The following is a 24149-nucleotide window of genomic DNA, read 5'->3' as shown; positions in this document are numbered from 1 at the left end:
CAGACTAGTTGTACCCATACAGAAAAAATATAGGGCAGTTCCAGCGTTATGGATGTGACAATTGGACTTATATTGGTAAACAAAATGCCTTAGAGTGGGGGCAAAATTAGTATCAGTGAATTAATTTGCATAACTTTTAATGCAACCTCTGTCCTCTGAATACTGAGAAATCCTCAAATGTCATATAATCAATTTCATCCTAAGAATACAAGGCATTTTATCAGCGTTATGGATGTGACATGAAATAGACACACTTTTGTGAGAGATTACAGGTTTTCTACAAACTCTGTGAATTTTGAAGGAAACTGCTGAAACTATGATATATGTACCATGAAGGAGACTTGAATGAACACAAAAAGTGTGTTTTTGAAACTATGCGTCATTTTCGTAATGTATTATGTAGGAAAAACTGGCGTTATGGATGTGACGGTTTCACGTTATGGATGTGACGTGTCTGAACCAGTCCTCGACAAACTACATGAAACACATAATTAAGTAGTGAATTTTGATATGAAACAATTGAAATAGTAATCATGAAAAACTAGCGATGGAATTATTGCTTCCTCAGTGCCCACTATGATCCACAGGAAGAATCAGGACAAGTCATTTAGAATATAAAAAAGAAATTAATTTTTTTATTTTACCGTCATCAATTTTGGTCAGTGATTCCCGGGAAACACCAGGGAACATGAAACTTGGTGGCCACTCCCCTAAATAACTAGCCCTACCTGAACCGTTGCACCCAAGATGACAAAATATTTATGGTATGTTAGTCTCAAGAGCCCGCATGAACCTAACCCATACCCACTCATTTGTGATTTGCACACATAAAGTACATGCACGCACGCGCACATGCACACACGCACACACACACACACGCACGCACAGTCGCACACATACAGACAGGCAAGTACATAAACACATACAGACAGGCAAGCACACACACACATGCACAAACACCCACCCACATGAATGCAGACACATAAACACACACACACAGGCACGCATACGCATGTGGGCATGCAAACACACACACACACACACATCTAGTTTATTGCTGCCCTTACTCATGTTACTCTGTGGGTATTAGCTACAGAGGACCTGACACTTCAAATGCTGTCATATCGCGTCACATTTAAAATTAAACTGTGTTAAGCAGACGTGAACGGCAGGCTTAACAGATCTGCAAAAGAAGGAGGTTGCTATGTTAACTCCAGCTGCAAAGTCAGCCATCTTCACCAGCTAACACGATAATGCAGTTACTGTACAACATTAGTATGACAGTTACAGGAAGATAATCTCTCAGATTTTCATTATTAGGCCACTTGAAAATAGGCTATGGCTAGGCTAATTACTGGAGGTATTTTAATATTATGTTTGTTTTGCTAATGGTTAGGCAAGGCCTCCCTGTGGTTTTGATCCACCTTATAATCTTTGAAATGTCAGTTGTAAACACTAAGTTGAAAATCGTTGAAACTGACATGCCACCAGAACAGACGTTTTATCGGCTTTGAGGTATAATAAAGTCCCCAGTCTTGTAAATTCACATTATGTAACATCCATAACGTCACATCCATAACGCACGATTAAAGGTTTTAAAAGTAAGAAAGGGGCACAATTTGGTCATCACACTTTACATTGATATAAATCAGCTTTGCACAGACACTATGGACATTGTCGCATCAACACTGTATGTGTAGCATAAACTTTTCCTATAAAACGTTATGGATGTGACATGGCCATGGAACTTGCTGACTTAAAAACAAAAGCCTTACAAATGTAAGGAGTTGTGCTCTTAAAGGCAAGCTGAGCATAGACATTACTCTACCATTCCCTTGTCAATCTGGAATTTGTCAAATGACACAATTTGTTTGAACATTGGGTCCATTTATCCACTTTTGAAATATGTATAATATTACCATGTGAAATATGTTGTTTCTGTATGGTTGCACACCATATTTATGATGTAAAAAGAGTGTCATTCTCCATCAAATTCAATCAGATCAGTTACAAACAATAAAATATAGACCTAAATTTAGATTTTAACAACAGTTCTATTTGCGTATGCACAACTTTTTTTTCCCATGGTAAGGATGACCTTTGCATGGAATTGCATGGAATTGTGAAGTTGTTGGTTCCAAGAGTTTGGTTCCAAAACGCTATATCTCCGTTTTTGAAAACATTAAAAAGTCAGCCTATTTAATTGTGTAGTTCAGGTAATATCAATAAAATTGCAGTTGTGTTGTTTTGATTGAGTAAAGATACTTGGAAAACAAAATGTAAAAAAATATTTATGAAAATTCATTAAAATGGTGTATATAGCGTTTTGGAACCAAACTCTTCATATATATATATTGGGCCAATATTTACATATATTTCAAAATATATTGTGAAAATATATTTAAAATATATTTTTGTTGTGTATGGGTACAAACATCAGAATGTATGTTAATATATGTGAATAAACTATATGTGGATAAATGTATGTTATTGCATTCTGAATGTTTAATTATAGGTACATTGTTGTCAAAAAAATGCTTTCATCGCCTGAATGTAACTCTACACCTTCTTCCTCATTTTGTGAATTGAGATCTTCTAGCACAGTGACCAAACAAATTGTGCCTGTTTGTAGAATATCTTCAAAATGTACCCTTGGCCTCTCTGAAAACAGAAGGATGCCCTGTGGTTAAAAATAATTCTCTCTCTCTCTAACAAACATTGTTTTATGGACCAAACTGGACACAACACTAACCGTTTTGAAATTAGGTAAATGTTTAATCAAAGAATTATATTGAATTATACATTAATTATATTATTGTCTGTATAAGTCTGCAACTGCCTTTTGACCCTAACTCTCCCTAAACACTGTCTGTCATTTTATCCAGCTAAACTGATGTCATGTTCTTCTGCTCTGTCTCTTCAGCTGGAGTGTCCAGAGTACGCCCTCAATACTCTGAGTGTGACCATTCGTAAATTCAGAATGCTGTTGGATTGTTCTTCGTTTATTCAAAGTGCCAGAGTAGGCTATGCTTGGAGTGGTCATGGTATATTTTTGAGGTCCACATCCACTAAACGTTGACCTACCTGGGCACAATGTACTCTCACTGGCACACTGTACTCACATGAAGTCAAAATGACAAATGTGAAAGAGATGAGAGATGCAAAGAACCAGGCACGTGCAGAGAAGGGGGGCTACAGGGGCTCTAGCACCTGCCCTTTTGCCCCTTTGATGTCCAAGTGCCCTTTTTACAAGACCCGTTTTTTACTTTTTAAAATGTGTAGTACTTCCGCTAGTTCCAACGTGAATATTCGCTAAAATGTCTCATTAATAGTTTGTGAAATTAGAAATGTACAAAAATAAACATTTTCTGTGTTAATTAAAATGCCTTGCGGCCACCAATCCGTGACGTCATACATTCAGTGAACTCTCAGAAGGTGCACGCAGGCACAGTGCTGCAGGAGACGTTCGGGAGCACTTGGCAGTTAGCCTATCTGAACATGCAATAGTATTCAGCTAAGAGACAGAGAATAACATGGTTAAAGTTGTTTCATGTTTAATGAAGTAGGCTATCAAACCCGTTTTAACCATGTCATGGTCCATCCATTTCAATAACCTGGCAGCTTCGAAAATCTAAGGTTGAACGTTCATAACATATTCTGTTTAGGTTACTATGTTATAGTAGCTTAGGTTAGTAGACCTAGTTCATAAAACAGAGTAGGCAAACCTTTTCTAAATCGTCATAAGCCGACGACATAGGCTACTGTAGTTTAACTAACCCAACTCCACACGTCGTTCTCTGTTTACAGTAGGCTACACGCGTCATTTCACTCAGTGGCCACGCACAGCACGTGAATCTGTGATAAACATTAAAATTATAGCCTGACAAAGCCAGACAATAACATATTTGCTGCTGCTGCTAGGATGCGTCTAGATTTCTAGGCTATTAAAATTAGCTTTGAATTTAAATCAATAACATGTAGCCTTATAGCCTATGATCTCTGTGTAGACAATAGCCTAATGAAAACTGAAAAGACCTATCTGTCTGTGCCCTGGCTACAGTAGGCCTACAGTACATGCACTCCTATTGAATTTTCAGAACCAAGGAGAGAAATGAGAAAAATGTGTTACTGCTCTGTCTGCTATTTACACCCATTCTTCTTGATACATAATGAATAAATATGAAAATGTATGATATGTTTATCAGTACATTAAACTACTTTGCAAATTGCTAAACCATATAATAGCCTGTCCCACCATCATCATTGAAATAGCATAATGCTAGAATTTAAATGATGGAAAATGTTTTATTTTTATATAATTTGCATGTAGCCTATGTATTCTCTATTGGGTTGTAATCCAATTTAAGTTTTAAATAAAGTTAACACGTTTTCTGAAAATTTTGTTCCATGTGCCCTTTTTTAAAATTCGAGCCCCTGCCCCTTCAAAGGTCTCTGCACGCCCCTGCAAAGAACAGACAGACATACAGACAAATATCCCTTGCTTTATAGATAGACTACTGCAGTGCGTTAATCAAAATTGACATGCATAACATTAACAGCTGTGTTGAAATTAGGTTTATGTTTAATTCAAGAGTTTTGATGACCGTGAAGATGATAAAACCCACGTAGCAGATTGTTGAATGATTAATGTATGTAATTTGCTGATAAGTCTGCCTTACTGCCTAACTCTCCCAAAACACCCTCAACTCTCCCAAAACACCCTCTGTCATTTTATCCACCAGCTGCTGTCAGTCAAAACAATGTCATAGGTGACACTGCATTCATTGGGCTCTATCTTGGTGATTTAAAACACATGGTCACTAGCGAAAAACTTAAAGGGACACCAGGCAAGCCTGATGCTTTTTCTCTACGAAACTCCCCCTCGCTCGGTCTGAAGCTCTTTTCCTTTTCTTTGCGTCTTCCGTCAAGGGTTTTCGCTGCTTCTTCACCGGCTCTGCCATTATACACACGTTTGCAACAATCTCTAGTGTTTCGTTAGCCTGCCTCTGTGCTGTATTGATCCTGCTTCGGTCAGTGGGTAGGATACACCGAATTTGCAAGTGGGATATTCTTCCTACAGGCAGTAGGGGCGGGCGAGAGAGCCTTCATTCGCCCCGTAATGAGTCATTTAACCATATACCGACTTACGAAGATGATTAATTAACACGAAAACGTTGCCTGGTGTCCCTTTAAATACATTTAGGGGTGTGTCCAGTCCACATTCGCTTGGCGCAAAAAGGAGGTTCTTTTGTTTCTTAGGCATGTTTTGGGTGTAACATCCGACATCTGTCATTCCCTTTAACAGCAAGCAGCACTTCAAACGGCACTTTGGTATTTTGATAGTCAGCGGCATATTGAATGAATCTGCTTGCACCTGAGACCGTATGGAAGAGGTATTCTACTAAACCATGCTTAACTAAAACCTGTTTGTGACTAGCAGAGTATAGGCTACACACGTTTGCACTCATCTATTATTTGAACTCATAGGCAAAGTGAAACTAATTTCACCATGATGTCATAGTCAAGGACAAAACAGTTATACACAGTTAATTACTTTCACTATTGACTGACAAGGGTTACCATCGAAAACATGTGAAAACACCTGAAAAAAGCAACACATACCCCAATAATGTTCGAATGACTGAATAAAAAACCTAAGAACATTTATCAGCTGTGCTTCATATGCGCCTTTCACTATACAGTAGACCAGGTTTTTCTTGGTCAGTGGCGTAATGCGATTAATGCGATGGTGTAAGAAAGCGATTTTTTAGATCACGGGCCAGACCACACCTTATGTCGTTAATTGCCACACCCCTGAGTGCATTGTTTAATAAAAGTGAAGCGCATGCTGAAAAATTTGAGTGTAAGATAGGAAAAAGCTTTGCGGTGGGATAACAAAAAAACTTTGCACCGGGTTTCTGATCGTCAAAACAGGGCCCATTCGCCTTATTCACCCGGCGGCCATTACGAGGCATAGGGTACACTTGCCATTACTCCTCAGTCCAGCAGATGGTGGTGGTAATGCACTCCGTTTGCAAACTGCAAAAAAAAGCTCACCGAAAAAGAAGGGTTCATTGGCCTGTTCTTCTTCAGTGAGTTTTTTTTTTAGCAGTTTGCAAACGGAATGCATTACCACCACCATCTGCTGGACTGAGGTGTAATGGCAAGTGTACCCTTTAGCCCCGTAATGGCTGCCGAGTGAATAAGGCGAATTGTGTCCTTAGTATACCTACCAAGTGTGAAGTTAGTCAGACGAACAGTTGCACAGGTGCAATGAACAGACAGACAAATGCGAAGAACAGTCAGAGAAACAGGTAGACGTACAGATAGAAGTTCCTTGAATTATAGATAGTTTATAAATAGATGAGTATGCTTATCTGTATCTGGTGCCATCCCTGCTTGCCTGCAACTGGAGCTGACTGGCTCACTCATGCTCTACTTCTATCTTTCCATTTATTCATTTGGCAGAAACTTTCACCCAAAGTGACTTTTATATGTCAATTCTATTAGAAGGGATTGCATTGTCCCTGGAGCAACTTGGGGTTAAAGCAACACCAAAGAGTTTTTTGTACCCTAAAATAATGTTTCCCAAATCGTTTCAGTGGTTCATCAACTCGTAACAGGGTGAACGGCACTTCTGCATTTGCTTCGCGACCCTCTATCGGCTATGACCGCACTATGCAAGTTTGCCAGATCGGGTAGCAGACCTGTAGTTCGATGGAATGAGACATAAGAAACTACAAATTTGACTTGCTTCTGATGTCACAATACATCATACTTTCATAAAATCATGCAATTATTCTACCTTGTCTGTGGACATTGTTATTTCCAAAGCCGTGCTGGATAAACAAATAGCTTGCATGCGACAGAGGAACAGTGCTTTGGTGTTGCTTTAAGTGCCTTGCTCAAAGGCACAATGGTGGAAGCTGGGAATTGAACCCACAACTTTTTAGGCTACCACTATGCTACCACATCCCTCTCTCTATGCCTTTATTAAATATATTTTACACTTTTAAATGTTTGATGTTACATTTCACATTTTAAATATTTTGTTTTGCATGCATGTATGTCCGACAGAGGAACAGTGCTTTGGTGTTGCTTTAAGTGCCTTGCTCAAGGGCACAATGGTGGAAGCTGGGAATTGAACCCACAACTTTTTAGGCTACCACTATGCTACCACATCCCTCTCTCTATGCCTTTATTAAATATATTTTACACTTTTAAATGTTTGATGTTACATTTCACATTTTAAATATTTTGTTTTGCATGCATGTATGTCCTTCAGGAAATGCAAATCTAGTGATTTCAATATATATTCTTTTTTTCCAGATTGGCCTCTACACTAATTGGTTACAGTAAACTAGTGAGTGCACTGGTCATTCCAGACTAATATCTCTCCAAAGGTGCCCTTGCTCAAATGTTTCGTTGTTTCCCTGCTCTGCATACTGACTAAGCCTGTAAGAAGTAGTCTTGGTTAGCTAGGTTAGATAACACATTAGATGAGTCGGCCGATCTGAACTTGTTCTTCTGTGTATGTGTATGTCTATGTGCATGCAGTACTCAACTGTAAGATCTTTCCTGATGGCAAAGTTTTCAGGCTTGATGTCACAAAGGTGAAGATGGTGGGAAAAGTCCTCCTCAAAATGTTCAACCATGTCTAAGAAGCTAAGTGCAATGCGATGTATCCTGTCCCTGTCTACCCCTGGTTTTCTATACCCATTCCAAGAGGTTTGATCCAAGCCAGAGGAATCGTCTACAGAGAAGATATTTTGATCCCAGGCATGTCCGGCCACAAGATACTCCACAGCATAAAAATGTCCACATGAGCCCACCACCTTGGCTACATGGTGGCTAAGGTCCTGAAGCACCCTGAGGAAGGTGTACTCCTCCTGCTGAAGCAGTGCCCAGAGGGATGCCAGCTCTGCCTGGCTGTAAACCCATCCCTGTTCCCTCACATGCTGTCCCCATAGCTGAGGCAGTGACATGTTGACGTTAATCTCCAGCCCCAGAGAGTTCTTTATCTCAAGGGTGGCATAAAGGACCACGTCCAAGGGTGTGAGCTCTTCTTGAACCCCGGTGTTACCTGGTGTGTCTAGGTAGTCCAGGAAGCCAAAGGGCTCATAAGAAGAGAAGTTTTCCAGTTTAGATTTGAGCACCACTGGTATGCCACGCCAGTCAGCCACCATCACCTTTTTGCCATTCTCATAGTAGAGACAGCGCTTGTATTCAACATTACCACCAATACACAGGTCTTCACACAGGTCACCAGTTAGAACACCTTGCTGGTACTCCTCACACTGAAAGACACACAAAAAAACGTTCACAATCACAAATATGTTTATAAGTTGTCACCCTCGGCTCAGCACATTCACCAGGCAGAGGAGTACAGTATGTTTAGTGGCAGACTGCTGTCACTGTCCTACTCAACAGACATACTTGTCTGTAGGGCCAGAGCGGTAGAGGAAAGTGGTGACACTTCCATAGGACACCATGGAAAAAAATGGCGGTGCTTTGCCCTGCCATTTTCTGGGTTATGGAGACGAGAATAGTTCCAAAAACTGGCATTCATGGCAAAGAACTGTTCATTTCCATTGCTTGCCAGCATGTTCAACCAGAGACTTTCTAATGAGGACAGCACTGAAAGAATCTCCCATAGAAATGTATGGGGTTAGTTCGTAATGCAAACATGGCAGTCGTCTACACATATTCCACCTCTTCTGCCGCCAAAAGTTGACATGTGAATACATCGTGCCAATCATGTGTTGAGATCTCCCAGCTGGAGCGAGGTTGGTGTGTAGTGATTTGTGAAGAATTGCACACGTGCAGTTCTACCCGAAATAGATGCCCGATAAGTGCCCAAAAAGCGTTGCAATATGGCCGTCGAGTGGAGGGACTTGCCTAAAAGGACTTTGGTTCAATCTTAAAGGTATACTATGCGGTTTCAGGTATTTTGGGCGACTCTGGAGCTCCCCCTAGAGTAGTGATAAATGTATATTTTACTTTGCGGTTGTAAATAGGCTACTTCTCATGGCTTTTCCCCCCTGTACACAATGGACATGGCTTTGTTGTGGAGGCGAAAGGCTAACAGGCAAAAAGCTATATCTACTGACAATGTAATGTTTCACAATTCTCGCGATAATGCAATTCTTGAAGTTTCATTGCTGGTGGTCTTGGTAGCAACCCGCTACAGCTATGCTCTATGGCTATGCTAAGTGAACGATTCCCCTAGGCTTCGTAGAGGTTATATTAAGGTAAAAATCTTGCATAGTGTACCTTTAACTTGATGTAATGACACATGGGACATTAACTCATTGAGTGCCAAAAACTTAATATTACGTTTTTCCTTCCCATGCGTTGAGTGCCAAAAACGTAATTTTACAGTACATTTTTAGCTTGTTTTTTAAATTATGAAACTAGACACTCTAACACACCTTATATGTGATTTTGGGAACTCTGTGATGAATGGAAATGAAATATATGACGATCGAAAACTCATGAAAACGCACAATCTGGACATTTTATCATAACTCGGTTGCCGCTTTGGGTCGAATCAGTGACGCATGCACGTCAGGTCAAAACCAGGCCATTTTCGTGGGTCTATCACTAGGTGGCAGTCTCGCCAGGTCTCGCTGATCACTTCCCGGAAAGTTTACAGGCAACACTTCATATTTCATGAAAGACGTTATATCTCCATTTCTAGAAAGAAACTGCGATTTTGATGAAAACTAGCCACTGTTTAGCTTGGGATTTCTCAGGAACAGAGGCGTCTAGAAATACACGGTTTGCACCCACTGAGAGCTTAAAGTATCACCTTTTAAACGAGCCATTGTATGTGTTCATTAGCCTGGCGAGCCAGACCCACATTAAAATGTAGGGTCTGGGCACTCACCGTTCGCAGTGCTCAGTCCGAGGGGCGGGATAATCAGTTGCCTTTTAAATTCCCTCTGCACGCAATAGGATGCATGGTCTAGATTGCTGGCACTCTAGGACAAAGCTTCCGAAAAAACAGCTTGGCATTCAATGAGTTTAACTCTTACCAAATCATTTCATACAAGCAATCTTGTAAACAAAGGTTTTAAATGCAGTTGTTAACTTAAGTTCAAAGAAATATATGCCCATGTCGGATTAGCGATTGTATTTGTGTGCCCGTGTTTTAGGAACATTCAGTGGCCTCTTGGAAATTCTGGTGAACAGACCAGATCATTGTACAGTTGAACTTCTTGAGTGTTTTTTTCTGTTTTCTTTATTATTATTGTTACAGTGCATGAAAATGCACTGTACTGTTCTTCCTAGGCAACAACAACTTATTATTATTATTACAGTGCATGAAAATGCACTGTACTGTTCTTCCTAGGCAACAACTTATTATTATTATTCCGCTTACCACTTTTTCCATTTAACAGTTTAACTTAGAAACTTCATTCAAACTTTGTAACATAGGTATTCAAACGGACCAAGCTGCTATGTCTTTTCAACTTTGAAACTTTTATACTTTTTAAACTATTAAAGAAAAACTTTTTAAAAATCCCCATAGACTTAACATTGCCGATTATGACATCATAATACGGCCATTAAGCAATTAGAATCCTATGGCAGGTGTTCAGGCCACCTGCAGCCTCAGGCTTTAACCCTTAAAGGTGTAGGTTTTTGAACGTTCTAAGTTCCGCAACAATTGAAGGTTCTAAAATTCTATGTTGAATTCAATGAACCCAGATATTCTTTAGAACGTTCATTTCTCAACATTCTCGTCACGGTACTCCTTTAAGGGTTAAGCATACAATCTGGGTCAATTAAGACTACACATCCTATTTAACTGTTTCCTCTGCCCAAAACTGTTTCAAAATAAAAGTCCTCACTACAATAATCCAATGTTAAACAATTTAACCCATTAAACTACTGAACTTTTTACATTCAACTTTTAAACGGTCTACTTTTAAACTATCTATCTATTAAACTAGCTGTCCATCATTAACTTTTAACTTGTCATCAACTATGTCAACACTTGTCATCAACTATGACTCCTACCCACTGTAGCTAAGTTAGCTAAGTAGCATAGTTAACATGGTTAACATTTTTAGCAAAACTGCTAGAAAACATTAGCTAAGTTAGCTAAGTAACATGGTTAGCATTGCTAACATAATTAGCATTTTTAGCAAAACTGCTAGAAAACATTAGCTAAGTAGCATGGTTATAATAGTTAGCATGTTAACATTGCTAACATAGTTAGCATTTTTAGCAAAACTGCTAGAAAACATTAGTTAAGTTAGCTAAGTAGCACGGTTAACATTGTTAGCATGGTTAAAATTGTTAGCATAACTGCTAGCAAACATTAGAGCCATTCTGACTTTTAGTTATCGTCAAATATCTACCTATACACAGCCATTAAACTATTTGAATATCAACATTCATTAAACTTTCAGTCTGTCAACAACTTTTAAACTATTTACATTCAGTCTACTCTTAAACTATCATTAAACTATCTATCTATTAAACTAGCTGTCTATCAACAACTTTTAAACTATCTACAATCAACTTTTATTAAGCTATGCAACCACCATGTCTATCCTAGCATCACCGTAACCATCTCTGTATTATCTATTTTAACTATACATGATATTTTACATTACAACTTTTGCATTTTCATGCACTGGTAATTCCTTGGAATTGCATTTCTAGTTATTATTATTATTTTTATTATTATCATCATCATCATCATCATTACTACTACAACTACTACTACTTTGAGTAATTTGCCTATGTATCATCTATCTATGTTGATAAATATGTGACACTAGTAGAGTTGGCTATGTGGGAAAGTTTATGGAGGATTAAACTGAAAATCCTCTAACACATTCCAGCTAACAGCTGTTTTGTTGACTTTGTCAAGGCTTGGCCAGTTAATGGGTCTGTCTGTATTGACATAACATGTTTGTGTAAGAAGCTCCTTCTCTTTTCTTAAGCACTGCTGTAGTTGTACACTGATAACCAGTCGGATGCCAGTGCTCAGTCCTGTAACGTAATATTAAAATCTAGTTTGTGTCATAACAGTCTCTGTCCCACATCTCCCACAAAATAAAGGGAAGAGTCTAATCTGTGTCCATCTGTGTTTAACTGTCCCAATGGATTTTGGGTGTCTTCCCAGATTCTTTTTATACATATCCAAGCAGCTGCAGGTTCCACATCCTATCCAGCTTTCCAGCTATCGCGTCACAATGGTCAGCAGCTGTTTTCGGCTTCTGTCTGCACATGCAGTACGGCTGTATTCTAGAGAGTGGTAACATTCATGTATGTTGTGACTTATTTGTACTAAGTATATGCAAATGCTGGGGATGACAGAATTTCAAGTCTTCTCCAGTGTTTCATTTTTCAGAACTTCAACACAGCACACACCTGACCTTGATCTATTACTACATTGTAAATATATTGTATATTTCAAACAAATCTAACAACAGCACTAATTTCATGTCGTCAATAATTCAAGAACACATGACAATGTAGCATTAGATCTGTAATGTGCTCTTGGGTAAATCAAACATGTCCCTGAAAATAAATGGAATCCTTGTATATCATAAATATATCAGTAATTCAGTATCCCAAAAGCACAATTAAACTAATATGTATCTTGTTCTGTATGAAAAAAAAAATAATCTGACTAAACCTATATGACCGCCGCTTCGCTGCACGGCGGTCATAATTAGTCCATCCTGGAAGTGGTCTACTATGATTGACTCATAACCCTTGCATCTATGTGTTTTATGTCTGTTTTAGCCTATAGATGTAAGAGAGTATTGGGTGATGCTGCTGTTAAATACTGTAAAGCAGAACTGCCTGGGCAATGGTCATTGTTGGTTTGTTGGAATGTTATAAACCAGAGACAACTTTCCACTCCATACATTTTTTTTTCAAAGAAAGGCAGATCCATCTTAGGGTACTGAATGAATGCCAAGTTAGAACAATTTCGAAAATATTTTAAACAGCACCAGATCACATTGACATACCAATGCAGAGGAAGGAAACAATGGTAATGCTGTTTGAGTGACCATAAAATGGACTACATGATGTTTATTCATGTTTAAGTGAGTGGAACAATGAAGGCATTCATCCTTCCACAAAGTTTGATCTGAGTGACAGTGTGTGAACAGTATTTCAAGCAATTATGCTAGCTGAGAACAATACTATGTTGTAGCAGCAGAGCCAAACTGAATATAAAATACATTTTGTATATAATATAGCAGAAAGTTATTGTCAATCTATGTCCCTTCTTCACAAAGGACATAAGGCGTTTCTCTGATTTAAACTATGGGCTTGCAGAGCACAACATATTAATTAGCATTAGCATGGATTACACTCTAAATGATATCTAGATGTTTCTGATTTTACCATTGCTCCTAATCCATAGAAATATGTAAAGCTGCTATAGTGGGAACTCATTTAGTTGTTTTGTGAAGGCCTTTAGGGCAGTGGCTCTCAACCGGTATGCCACTGCCCAGGCATGCTTGTATGCAGTGGAATTTTGAGGAACTCAATGCACTTTTACACATGCTCATGAAATAGGCTATTTTTAAATGCATCAATGACAGCTTCTTAATTAAATGTTTTAGGTAGTCATAAAGGGGTTGTTGTAAAGTAGTCTAATAGGCTGCAGATCTATTGTGCAACTCAGTCAACATAATGTGAGCATATGCCTATTGCTGTGGTCTCAGCTCATGAACATTCTGCATAGAGAAAATGTGGGCATAAGAATGAACACCCTGTTGCGGATAGCGCGGATAATAATGTGTGTAATACTTCATAAACAGCAACCATAAGTCGGTGTGCCTTGTTAGTTTGGTTTTACCTTTGGTTTGCCTAAACCCAGGGGTTCCCAACCTTTTTGCAGGTGACCCTATTTTGATGTCACATGTTGTGAGAGAGAGCACATCTCATCTCTGCTGTAACATCCAGTTGAGAGCAGTATTCTCCCCCAGATGTCCTAGCAAGCTAATTTGTTAGTTTGACTAACTCACCTGGTTGTTTTGCTCATTTGTTTGGAACGTTGATCAACATCGTTATTACATTATTACCCGTGATGATCTCATGCGGGATGTCTATGTTTATCTTTACATAGCTAGATTGTAGTGGAGGATCCAATTACTAACTTAACTTGGATATATATATATATATATGTGTGTGTGTGTGTGTGTAATGTACTGGTCAATTGTAAGAAACCCAGTATCTCAGCCGACCCCATTCATTCAACTCAGCCGAACCCCATTCATTCAACCCCACATGGGGACCCCAAGGTTGTGAAACGAGGCCGAAAAAAGGTTGAACATCTTCTGTAGTGTATCAGATAAGGTAGTATTGTTCACCTAATTTGCCAATAATTTGGGATGGCACAATTTTACTTGCAGTATGACATTTATGCCCATACTCAGGGGTGTCATGCAATCAGGGCACAATCAGGCATTTTTTTTCAGGGGGGGTCATGTTAGAGGGGGGCCAGAGATTTCTCTCCCTGGAAAATTTGATTATCTATTAAATTATAATTATAAAATTATCTATTTTGTAAGTTAATGTAAAACACATAGGTTGGTGAAAGAACTGTAAACTCAAATTCAGCTCAAGTGTAAGCTCATTAAAGCATGTTTACACACATTTACACTTAGGCCTACTACACATGATTTTAAAAACAGTAGGCCTACCATTGCAGTTGTTATGATTTGATTGATATGTGACCTACACTCTAAAAAATACTGGATTATTTTCTCAACCCAAACGCTGGGTTGAGGCTGTCAGGTCATTTTGTGGGGTTGTTTTTACTCATGTTGGGTTATTTTCCTGTAACCCAGCTTGTTGGGTTGATAGTTTGGGACAGTGACCCTCCTCTCTCCCACCTGACGTGGAGTACACTACCCAGCACTGGGTGACTTTAACACAGCTGCATAGTTATTTGAGAGTTCGAAAAAACATAGTTATTCTTCCAACCGTCCAGTCCAGCAGCTGTCAACATGCAATGGAAATCAGGCGATTTCGTAAGGTATGTATCTTTAACTTTTTTTTATTTTTATCCCGACGGATTTTAAAAGTCCACCCAGAGATGTACCCTTCACGTACCCTGCCAATTTAGTTCAGCCTCAAGCAGGTTAACAATTGTGTCATTCATGCTAACTAACGTTAGCTAACATTAACTTTTTAACTTTTTAACAATTACTGTTAATGTTAAATATACACAAAGACAGACTCATAAAAACATAGTTCTTTGTTCACTGGGTATGAACTGCTGACAGAAACAAAACAAACTTTTACAACGAACTAAAATGAGCATACCAAGCTGGTTAACATTAGCAGACGACCATATAGCTATCTAGAAGCTATGCTAATTAAATATGCTTCGTGGTGGCTGTAGCTTATGGTTGCAGCTAACGTTTGTCAGCTAATATTAGCCAACACAGTTGAAGTAATGTTAGTCTCTTCACAAGCCACATGTACGGTAATAATAATGGCAAACAACATCTTATTAATTAATTCAGGGTAGCTTCATATTATAGCCACGTAACTTAACGTTACTGGATGTTTTTGGTTGTAGCATTATCAGACAGTCATTTAGCTAACGTTACCCGGTAGCATCTATAAGTTATTATAACAACTCCATAGATGGTCATGGTTTCCGAGTGTGTTGCGCTAATATTTTGTCTCCTGGTGGATTTTTAATGTTTGTCAACATCATTCAATGACAATGGTTCATGAAAGTCTTGATATAAAGTTCTGTAAATAACAGTGATTAATGCACTCTTTTTTTCCTTTGATTCACAGGGGTGACCCTCAAAACGGACGGTGGAATCTGCCTGCCTTCATAGAAGTATCACAAGCTATCTGTTCAAAAAATAAATGTCGAACTGTTTTATTTCATTGCATGGCTATTGTTGCCCATTGGATGGATTTTATAACATTATATTGTAACATTAATGATTTGCAAACATTTGTTTTAATTATTATCAATTAATAGTGATTGGATTAAGGAGGAAAATAAGATACTTAGAATAACCCACAAATTAGGTCAGCATAACCCAGAAATGACAGTGAAAATAATATAAATGCTGGGTTGCATAAGATAGCCTACCCAACAATTATGTAGGTTTAACCTAACAGTTTTGTTACGATAACCCAATGTTTGGGTTAGACTATCAACCCAACTCATTGGGTTGACCGAACAACCCAATTTTTGGGGCTAATATAACTCTAATATAATATAACTGGGTTGAAATTGGGTTGTTTTTAACCCAATGTTTTTTACAATCTTACATTAAAAAAGGTGTTGAGGTCTGACTTTGTGGTGAGAGTAAGGTTAACACTAAATATTTGAATATTTTACTAATGCTGTCAGTTAAATGTGTTATTAACGGCGTTAACAGAAACCTATTTTAACGGCATCAATTTTTTTATCGCGAGATTAACGTTCATTTTGGTGTAACAAACTTTGTAGTTTTTTCACATGCTGTTGCAACAACTAGTAACGTTAGAACAACTACAACACCACACCGATCTAGCCAGACCGGAAACTAAACAATACTTAGAGTGGCGAAGTCCCGCCCCTTCCGTTTGCCTCCATGGGACCTATCTTTCAAAAAAATTTGAACGGCAGTCTATGGCGAAAAAGAAATTATTTTCTGGTCCCGGTTGACTTGTGCCTTGAATTACCCATATGATGTTTGTCAATTGTAAAGACAATTTTTCATATAAAGACATTTGCAGTTGGTTTCGTAACTATTGAATTACAACATTGTGAAAGATCGTAATTCCAACGACTACAAACCCATCAGTCGCGCTAGTCACGTTAGCTCATTCACAGCCACACTAGATTGTACAAGCATACCAGCATCAGGTCTGATTGGGCTTTCCTTGCCGAAGAAAATACCATGAGTCAGAGGATTAAACACATCAGGTAAGTTGTATTCGTCCATAGACTGTACATTACATACTGTTAAGTGACATAGCAGGCAGCAAGATGCAACCGTTAACTAGCATAACAATCGTTTCATTACGTTGGTGACGTACATCGTTCGAGACGAGAGATGTAGTCCACTGAGGCCACATTTACACATAGCCGGGTATTTAGAGAAACAAATATTTCCCCCCCTCCGTTTTCAATAATAACATCGTGCACACAACATTGTTTTCAAAAAACTTGTCATTTACATCAACCCGCATAAATACGCTGTCGAGCGCCATAATAACTATGCCAAACCTATGGGTGGCAGTGTAGGGAAAGGAATAAAGCCATGCTGGACAATCAAAATCCTCAGAATCGACACCAACGACTAACACGAGCAGTAAAAATGCTGACCTCCGTGCGATCCTTCGCCTCTGCTCCTCCATGTAGAGCAGTTGTTGCAAATGCAAACAGGCCAGAAGCGTTTGCACAAAAGTAAAAATTAGTAGCACCTTAACAGCATCCATGATAATCCTGATCAGTAGCCAAAGAAACTGTAAACATCAGGCGCTCACATGACGTTAAGGATTTTCTGGCGCATAATGTGACGTTTAAGAAGCTAAAACGCCGTTTATCCCTGTTGACACGGCAGCACATAACCGGCGTTATCAGAAATCTCCACTTTGGCCGGAGGTTTTAGAAATAATCGTTTTCTGTGATAAAAACGGGGTTTTGGTGTAAACGAGAGGCCAAACCGCAGGGAAATACCTGCGTTTTCCCTTCGTGTAAATGGGGTCTGAGTGGATTCGCACAAAACCAACATAACTTTTGAAGTCTATCGAACAACAGTACTTTCTTGACGTGAAAAATTATCTTTTAAATTCACACACATCATATGTGAAATTCGTGGCACAATTCAACAAAAAATAATTGTTATCTCTCCATTAACTCCCGTTCATAATTTTTTGAAAGATAGGTCCCATGGACCGGAAGTAGAAGGGGCGGGACTTCGCCACTATATGGAATGGAACAGAACGTTGTATGTGCTGCATACACGCCCCCTTTTAGAGGGAAGATGACTGATATAATGGAAATCTATGCTGCATCAAAGTGGAGAGCGAAACATGCTTATAGTAAACTTACTAAATCTTGAAACAAACATGAATAAAAGGCACAAAATAAGGTTGGTGTAAGAGTTATCTCTGTGTTGTTATGGGATTAATGTGACCATGTCCCTATGTTTTGCTCTCTCCAGTTTACTAACAGGAGTGTCACGAATGTATCGATAGGCACAGTCAAACTCATACCTGTCAACATTTAGCTTTCCAAAAACGGGAGATTTTTTTTCGGGGGGGGGGGGGGGCAGTGTTTATACCGGATCTGTGTTTGCATATCTAATACGTTTCATACGCGTGTTTTTTCAACACTGCATTTCGGTCGTTGCTTTTACCTTACCATTACCTTACGCATGCCAGTTATGTATCCACCAGCTGCCTGCCTGCAGCCTACTTCTAAAACTCCAAAGCTGCTTGCTTGTCAGATTTGGTTCCGAGGGAACAAGTTCCGTGTAGGCTATCAGCAACACTCAATAACAGTTTATGTGATGTGTTAATCAATTAAATTCCCAACAATTTCACAACAGCTAGTTCTGGAGTTGCTTACGACGAGACTCAGCACAGTTGGCACCCGCTTCCTTATTTGGGTTTTGGGTTGCTAGGTTTTAGCCTTTGACAAAACGGTTGAAATTGAAACTAAGTGATCGTATATGTGTAGGGTGTATTTCATATACAATCTGCCAACCTGAATGGATGATGATGATTTTAAAATGGTTTGATGGCCATGCAAATTACGGGAGTTTTCGGGGAGAAATAACAAAACGGGGGGAGGGGGGGTGCTGGGAGATGACCTTGAAATACGGGAGAAACCCGGGAAAAACGGGAATGTTGACAGTTATGGTCAAACTGCCTGTGGCTGACTAATTAAGTTCAGCAAGCTTAACTTTACATGTCATAACATCCACTAAACATAAGTCACACATTCATTCTATCACTTGTAATATGAACGTAGCCTATTTCCTACAACTAGGTGAGATAATTGGCTATGTTATACTGAAGTTCCACAGATAGCTAGCTAGCAAGCTAACCGTTTTGCATGGGATATTATGGTAAGTGTACATGCTAAATTTGTATAATACATGGGGTATTGCAAACGAATAAGGTTGGTAATGTACATCGTTTCGACATGAGTAAGTTACATAAACACAATTCTTCATAACTGCCGTGTTAGTATAATGATTGAATGTCCTGTGAATTAATAACTAGATGTAACGTCAACGTGTGATTACTAGCTGTCTTTCAATGATATAATGTTAACATGTTTTCCGCTAAAATGGGGCGTGATGCAGATGCAGATCAAATGTATCTTTATGATGATGCGCCATTAGTAGGCTACGTAAAGGCATGCTGCACACACTTGGTTGGGCTAACGAGCCGGCCAAAGAGTAGTAGCCTAGGCTGACGCATTAGTTGTGTGCCGCCAAAGATTTTTTCACCGTCACTTGTTCTGTTCTCAACATTCCTCTTTGGCTGCTACTATTTGCGATGCACTCTGCTTTCGACATTCATTTACATTAGATTCCATTCCTTTCAATACAACTCCGCACACCAGCATCGCACTTTGCAGCCGTGTAATCACGATTCAGTTATATTTGGTCGCTGCTCCATAAAATCCATTGTTCATCCAGTGTTTGCCTGTTAAAAACTTCGGCGTTGATGTGTGTGGCAAGTGACAGTGCACCATAGACTGTAGGCCTATAAAATGGCAATGCACTCATGTTGAAAAGTTCCTTATTTTCAACTGAACTCAAAGATTATGAATAGGCCCATCATATTTTCTGTTTGTTATGCCCTTTATAATGTGTGTAGGCCTACATTTTGTGCATGCACTTCTGCAGTAGCATTTATTTCAGTTTATATCAGCTATATTTCTGAAGAATATATTGTGTTGCCTCAGGTCTGCTGCACATCTTTTGAAATTTGATTTGAAATAATCAAATAGACCTATGTCTTAAAGTTCAGTTAATAAAGTAACTTGCTTTGCTTTCATTTGAATCCCAATCAAGATAAATAATAATTGCTTTATTGTTAATATGGACTCCTGGAAAGTTCAGAAATGCAAAATAATAGAATTTTAATCATATTGTCACGGTTGCAAGGGCTTGACCCACACGCAGGGCAAAGTACAGCAAGGCAATCTTAAGAGTTACAAGAATCTTTATTCCCAACTAAACAAACCTTGCGTAACACAACACACATTGACTAATAACCGACGAAGACTGAGGGGAGACAGAGGGTTTAAATACACAGGGGTAACAGGGCACAGGTGGACAATGAACAAGGTAAAACAAGACAGGTGGAAACCATAATTAACAGACTAACGCGAATCAGGTGAGGGGCGGAGACACGGGCACAGAAACACATGGCAAAACAAACAAACACATGGAACAGGACACAGGAAGTAAACAAGAGGAGCAGACATGAAGGAAAACACTAAACAGGGAAAACAAAAACAGGACAGGACCCTTACACATATGATAAAATATGTGATTAATCGTGATTAACTATAGGAATTCAGCGATTAATCGTGATTAAAAATTTTAATCGTTATAATTCGTAATATATTTTTCATTATCATGGCAAGCAATAGGCTACCTCATTTTTAAGTTGCTACCTGCAAATCATGAGCAAGTGACCTGATAATAAAGTTATAAGCACATGAGAGAGACTATTATACTTTCTTGCCCTCTACATCACGGTCATAGCGATCCTATTTAGGCTATATAAAACAACTTTAGGCCTCCTTTTGAATCTCTTTTCACTACATGGATTAGCTGCCAGATACGAGAATAGAACAAGTGGAGAAACATCCAATGCGATGCCTTGGTACAGTAGGCCTAATGTTATTAGGTTGGATTTTGTAGTCACTGCAAACACCCTCGTTTCTATGAAACTGGAAACAGAAGACTTTGCCAAATATTTGTACAATTTGTAAGAGTAGCCTAGGCTACGTTACACTGACACCATGTAGGCTAACGTTAACATAATGCTCTGAATTCGCGGCCAACATCAAATCCATAGTTCTAACTTTTCACCAAGTCAAAATTTCCTGGTCAACCACAAATAATTCCACTACTTTTTATTGCTTAGCTAGACTACTTACCACTTCAACACCATTGACTGTATCTGTTTAAACTGTAACTGTAACAGTTCAAACTGTAGCCTAAAGTTAACTGTAACAGTTCAACACAAGCAAAACATTGCGAGCTCAATGCGCGTGAGAGTTCTTACGGGAACATACACAGACACTACTTTTAGGAAAAGGGCTGGTGTTGACCGGTCTTCAGCTATTTTGCTACGGTCTATTACACATCCAGAAGAATACATTTGAGTCGTTATGGGCTCTGGCTTATTATGGAGCATAATAGGAAAGTTATGATCAAAAAAATGATCAGGGAGGAAAAATCCGAGGGGGCACGTGCCCCCTTTATTTCAATGGGCATGACGCCACTGCCCATACTTATATGTTCTGACCTACTGGTCTGACCACATTGATTCTGACTAACTCCAGGAAGGGAGCTGCTCTAGATGCAAAGACTGGGGTCTGTTTGGACCTAAATTGTTGAACATTTGTGGATCATAATACATGCATTTTTTAAGTAATTTTGTGACATTCTGTCTGTCCTAAGTCTCCTATTGTTTGACTGTTCAAGTGAGACTATGTGAGTGAAACTTGAAGCAGTTTTGGTATGTTTTTTTGGTATGCATTTTTATTACACTTCAAAAACACTCCTAATAGAAATATGTTCTGGCCTTGTGTTTACCTGTTGAAAAAAAGCTCAGCTGGTCTAAATTGCTGCACTGATTCCAATGGAATTCCATCCATTATAATAGACAAACATCAGACACAAACGTACACAAAATGTACATTAGCCTGAAGAGGCCTCCAGTGCTTAAGGTAGATGAGAGAACATGATAAGGGGCTTCTACAGCGAATCTGAATTCTGTATTATAAGACTAGTTTACTAGTTTTGAGGACAATACACCATAATCAGTGCTTTAAAATTTTATTTTATTTTACATAGTTGGTGCTGTTTGATGCCGTATAGCTTTGAGGTGATCATGCATTTAGTGGATTTGTCAAATTCTGGCAGACCTGGGATCTTTAATGTGGATGACATGAGCTTGTTTGTTAGTGATGTAATAACTAGCAAACTTTTTAATGTGTCAGCAATGACAATTTCTTTTGTACAATTTACATTGTAAATAGGTTTATCTCCTGCTATTTTTTAAATGTAGTTAAATTCAGTTGATCTTAACTTAGTTGTAGACATTGGATCAAAGGATTATCATTTTTCTTTATCATGATTATCAATAACAGCCAAAAACAAGGCATAAAAAACATACAACAATGAGGCAAAACATTAGATACAACATACAACATTTAAATAGCCTAAGCCAAACAGATTTAGGAGTATGTGAAAAAATGAACACAGCTGTAAGAAAGAAGACTCTAGCCTCATTGAAGAAATTGTGACTTTGACTACATGTACCAATTAACTGGAGTATTATTGTAATAACAATATTGGGAAATGGTAGAATAAGCACTGTTGTAACCCAAAATATCTGGGTAATGTATGTACAATGTACAGTATGTACACACACAGGCAGTTGATACTGATATCTAAAACAGATCAATTCCACAATAATAAGCTAAAAACTCCTACCACTCGCTGGAGTATGCTTCGGCTCTTGTCATCTGTGCAGACATCTGAGAACATATTCCTGTGTACAAGCAACAGGCCATTAAGGAGCAGCCAGGAGCCGAACCATAAGACAGCAAAGAGGAAAGTACTCCTCTTGCACACCTTTAAACTAAACCATTTGAGAAGGCCACACTTCCTGGCTGTGCACAGGACCCGGCATTGTGATTCCCTCATCTCTTATTCCTTTATTCTCCTGCTTCTCCCCACTTTGGCTGAGACTCAGTTGTTGTGTTGTTGACCAAACACTGTCAATTCACCCAGATCAGAAAGAAACTTTAGCTCTCACTGTGGTCCTCCATGGTATTTACTGAGGTTAAAGGAACATGGTTGTGGAAAGCTCCAATCAAGGGTGCCCCTGATGGTATTCTGCTTCGGCCTCTGTCTCCTTGCCATATCAGAGTTTCTTCTGTTCTCTCTTGCTTTGTTTTCAAAGTTGAAGTCTTGTTTATAGTCCTTTTCTAGTTTGTCCCCCTGCATTTCATTCTGGAAACTGAGAGGGGGAGAGAGACAGGGACAGAAATTCAGTGCTCACTCAGGCACCGAGTTCTTAAATCAGACAATCTTTCTAAAACCAGAACCACTTTCTCGTTTGCATTCTCATCTCTCTCCCACTTTTCTGTCTGTTACACCCTCCCACTTTGTTTCCTTTCTTTTTTTCCCTTTATGGGCTTTCCTCTGACTTTTTCTTTACCACTACACCCCACCCCTTTCCTTTCCTTCCCACCCCTTTTTAAGGCTTTCCTCCTCTGCTCTGGGTCGCCTGGACACAATCAGCCTTCCCCTGTTTCCTTGGTAGCCAAAGAAAGCCCCTCCCTTCCTTAACTGTCTCCACAGCACTGTCACACCATGTGTTGTACATGAAAACCCAAACAAAACTCACCCAAGACCATAACAGCACTCATTTGTCATTTGATTGAGAGTGAAAGAATCTGTTAAATAAGTTCCTTTGAGATCACTTATTCCATAACTTTAAGTTTACTATATCTGGCCTTTTGCAAATGATTGCCTCAATAAAATGTACATGGAAACGATCCTACTCACAGAGCTACTCTCTTATTTTCTATAACAAAATGTGCTTGACATGAAATTGGTGCTTTACTTAGTTTGCTAAGAAAGTTGGAAAGCACTAACAGCACTTAAAACCATTAAAATTCATGGTTGCATAACTGGAAGCAGTGTGAGCACCAAAGGACAGCATTTCACAGAACGCCTTCCCTCAGCCAGATTGTAGGTAACAGTTGTGTGGACAACAGCAAACAAGCCCAGACAGCAAATTATTTTGGTTCAGCACCATCCTTAATCTAGTAAAGACCTGTCCATAAAAGATTAGACCTTCTCAAAGTCATATGTCATCAGGAAAAGCTGAGGATATTTTTTAATAACTCTTCAAAAATGAACTGTATCCATATTTTAAAA

At 38.9% G+C, this 24149-nt stretch overlaps 1 protein-coding gene across 2 annotated transcripts in view; it reads right to left on the bottom strand.

The window, feature by feature from the left end:
* The window catches only part of dipk1c (divergent protein kinase domain 1C), a 28048-nt gene extending 4675 nt beyond the window's left edge, over positions 1–23373 (bottom strand). For both annotated transcript variants that reach the window (XM_042068044.1, XM_042068045.1), the window contains exons 1-2: positions 22695–23373; positions 7566–8297 (exon numbers count right to left, since the gene is read on the bottom strand). In XM_042068044.1, coding sequence (XP_041923978.1) covers positions 7566–8297; positions 22695–22907 — 945 coding nt within the window. In that variant the 5' untranslated portion in view covers positions 22908–23373. The remainder of the gene's footprint in view (positions 1–7565; positions 8298–22694) is intronic.
* Positions 23374–24149: the final 776 nt, after the last annotated feature.

The sequence above is a fragment of the Alosa sapidissima genome, chromosome 17 (assembly GCF_018492685.1).
Source record: "Alosa sapidissima isolate fAloSap1 chromosome 17, fAloSap1.pri, whole genome shotgun sequence".
Classification (NCBI taxonomy): Eukaryota; Metazoa; Chordata; class Actinopteri; order Clupeiformes; family Clupeidae; genus Alosa; species Alosa sapidissima.
The sequence above is the reverse complement of the archived record's forward strand: the minus strand, read 5'-3'. Positions and strand labels throughout refer to the sequence as shown.